This window comes from Geospiza fortis, unplaced genomic scaffold, assembly GCF_000277835.1.
Source record: "Geospiza fortis unplaced genomic scaffold, GeoFor_1.0 scaffold2, whole genome shotgun sequence".
NCBI lineage: Eukaryota > Metazoa > Chordata > Aves > Passeriformes > Thraupidae > Geospiza > Geospiza fortis.
The window spans coordinates 3609032-3611860 of record NW_005054366.1 but is presented as its reverse complement, the minus strand read 5'-3'; the positions used below and the strand labels follow the sequence as shown (position 1 = coordinate 3611860).

The 2829-nt window shown below is 64.2% G+C and overlaps 1 protein-coding gene across 1 annotated transcript in view; it reads left to right on the top strand.

Moving 5' to 3' along the window:
- Nucleotides 1–2829, top strand: part of UNC45A (unc-45 myosin chaperone A) — a 10764-nt gene that overhangs the window by 2549 nt on the left and 5386 nt on the right. The window contains exons 9-19 of the mRNA XM_031059677.1: nt 52–352; nt 495–589; nt 695–836; nt 999–1139; nt 1296–1423; nt 1593–1659; nt 1814–1927; nt 2018–2133; nt 2224–2341; nt 2424–2579; nt 2764–2827. Of these exons, the coding sequence (XP_030915537.1) occupies nt 52–352; nt 495–589; nt 695–836; nt 999–1139; nt 1296–1423; nt 1593–1659; nt 1814–1927; nt 2018–2133; nt 2224–2341; nt 2424–2579; nt 2764–2827 (1442 nt within the window). The remainder of the gene's footprint in view (nt 1–51; nt 353–494; nt 590–694; nt 837–998; nt 1140–1295; nt 1424–1592; nt 1660–1813; nt 1928–2017; nt 2134–2223; nt 2342–2423; nt 2580–2763; nt 2828–2829) is intronic.

Genomic DNA, 2829 nt, shown 5'->3' with positions numbered 1-2829 from the left:
GGAAGAAGCAGGTGGATCATGCTGACCCTTTCTGGTGGTCTTTCCCTGAAGGAGCTGGTTCGAGGGGCACGAGCTGCCGGGAAAGCTGCGGGCCATTCAGACAGTGTCGTGCCTGCTGCAGGGTCCCTCAGATGCAGGGAACAGGGTGCTGGAGCTGGAGGGCATCATGGACAGCGTGCTGTCCCTCTGCGCGTCTGTCTGCGAGGCACACCAGCTGGTGGCCGTGGAGGCGCTGATCCACGCGGCCGACAAGGCCAAGCGCGCCTCCTTCATCACGGCCAACGGCGTCAACCTGCTCAAGGAGATTTACAAGCACAGCGAGAGGGACAGCATCCGCATCCGCGCCCTCGTGGTGAGCAGCTGGCACAGGGTGTGACAGGGCCCTCTGTGGGCTGTGGGTGCAGGACCTCCAGTCACAGCACTGCTCTCCGCTGCTGTGGGTCCAGGACTCACATCAGGTTGCCTACGCTCCCACAGTCCCTTCCTGGCTGCAGGGGCTCTGCAAGCTGGGATCTGCTGGAGGCACGGACTTCAGCATGAAGCAGTTTGCCGAGGGATCCACCATGAAGCTGGCCAAGCAGTGCCGCAAGTGAGTGGGGCTGGGTGTGGGGGGTGGGCAAGGCACCCCCCAGCTGGGCTCCCTGCAGCTGGGCTGTGCACAGCCCCACAGCCAGGCTCAGGGAGCACTCTCCAGGTGGCTCTGCAACGAGGCCATCGATGCGGGCACGCGGCGCTGGGCTGTGGAGGGCCTGGCCTACCTCACCTTCGATGCAGATGTCAAGGAGGAGTTTGTGGAGGACAAAGCAGCAATGCAGGCCATGTTCCAGCTGGCTAAGGTGCATACCAAGAGCTGTGGGATGGGCACCCTGGCACCAGGGAAATGTGCTGGAGCAGGTGTGGGGCTCATGCTCGGGGGGGGTGTGGGAGAAGCTGGGTGGGCTCCAGTCCTGGCTGCTCCTCCCTGCTGTGAGTGTGACAGGTGCCCACTGTCGCCACAGTCAGAGGACAGGAGTGTGCTCTATGCTGTTGCCTCCACGCTGGTGAACTGTACCAACAGCTATGACCACGAGGAGCCTGACCCGCAGATGCTGGAGCTGGCCAAGTATGCCAAGCAGCACATCCCAGAGCAGCACCCCAAGGTGAGCAGGGCACTGCTGTGCTTAGGAGGAGAGCGGGTGGTGGGACAGCCTGGGCTCCCAGTGTGGCCATGGTGTCCTTGAGGCCCACAGGGTGGAGTTGGGCACCTGCGCAGGTGCTGGTGCTCCTGAGCCCAGCGTGCCCTGCCTGTGGCACAGGACAAGCCCGAGTTTGTGAAGCGGCGCGTGCGGAAGCTGCTGACGGCCGGCGTGGTGTCGGCTCTGGCCTGCATGGTGAAGAGCGAGAACCCGGCGCTCACCAGCTCCTGCCGGGAGCTCATCTCCAGGTGGGACAGAGGGAGCTGGGGTCCCAGCCTGCCAGCATCCTGCTGGTGAACTTGCGTGCCTGTGCTGAAGGCCAGCTCCTGGACAGCAGGGAGGATGTTCAGGAGTCTGGTGCAGCCTGGGCCCACTGTGACGATCCAAGTGCTGCAACCAGTCCCACTTGGTCCCTAGAGTGTTCTTGGCACTGGTGGAGGAGGCAGAAGACCGCGGTGGTGTGGTTGCTCAGGGAGGAGGCAAGGTGAGAGCATGGATCCCGCTGTGCTGCCGTGCACTGCTCCAGGGGGTGCTGGGTTTAGTAGGGCTGCACTGGCTCCCCTGGACATGAGGCTGGGGAAAGCTGCCCTGGGTGCTGTGGCCTTGGCTGCAGGACAAGCTGCTGTTTCTGCCCCCAGGCTCTGATCCCACTGTCCCTGGAGGGCACTGAGGTGGGGCAGACCAAGGCAGCGCAGGCCCTAGCAAAGATCACCATCACGTCCAACCCGGAGATGGCGTTCCCTGGGGAGCGGGTGAGTGCTGGGGCTGGGGGCTGCCAGGCAGGGGCTCAGTTGGGAGCAGCAGTGGGCATTGACTCAGTGCCATGCGTTCTGTCTCCCCAGATCTATGAGGTGGTGCGGCCCCTGGTCAGCCTCCTGCACCTGCAGCGCACAGGCCTGGAGAACTTTGAGGGGCTGATGGCGTTGACCAACCTGGCTGGCATCAGCGAGAGGCTGCGGTAGGGATGGGGGAGAGGGTGGCTGGCTGTGCCCTCGGGCCTGGCGGGCTGCCCTGGGCAGGGAGCGCTCACTGCCCGCTTGCCTCCCAGGCAGAAGATCCTGAAAGAGCGGGCTGTGCCCATGATCGAGGGCTACATGTTTGAGGAGCACGAGCTGATCCGGCTAGCCGCAACTGAGTGCATGTGCAACATGGCCATGAGCAAGGAGGTGAAGGCCGGGATGGGCTGGGGTCTGTGCTGGGCTGCTGGACCACCACACCCCCCTGATCCCTCCTCTTTCCCCTGTGCAGGTGCAGGAGATGTTCCTGGCTGAGGGCAGCGACCGGCTGAAGCTGATGGTCCTGTACAGTGGGGAGGAGGATGAGAAGCTGCGGCGGGCAGCCTCGGGGACCCTGGCCATGCTGACTACCCTGCATCCCCCCATCTGCAAGCGGATCCCCCAGGTGGTGAGTGCACCCTAACACAGCAGCCTGTGTCCCTTATTCCCTCCCCGCGGCAGCTTGGAGCTCTGGCCCCAGAAGACAGGGCAACCTGTCACGGCTTGGGCCAGACTCTGAGATGGGGCTCTAGGGGGGGAGCTGGAACCCTTCTCTTGGGGTCCGTGATGATGTTGGCCCCACTCCCCTGCAGACGGTGCACTGGCTGGAGATCCTGCAGGCCCTGCTGCTGAGCGCCAGTGCAGAGCTGCAGCACCGT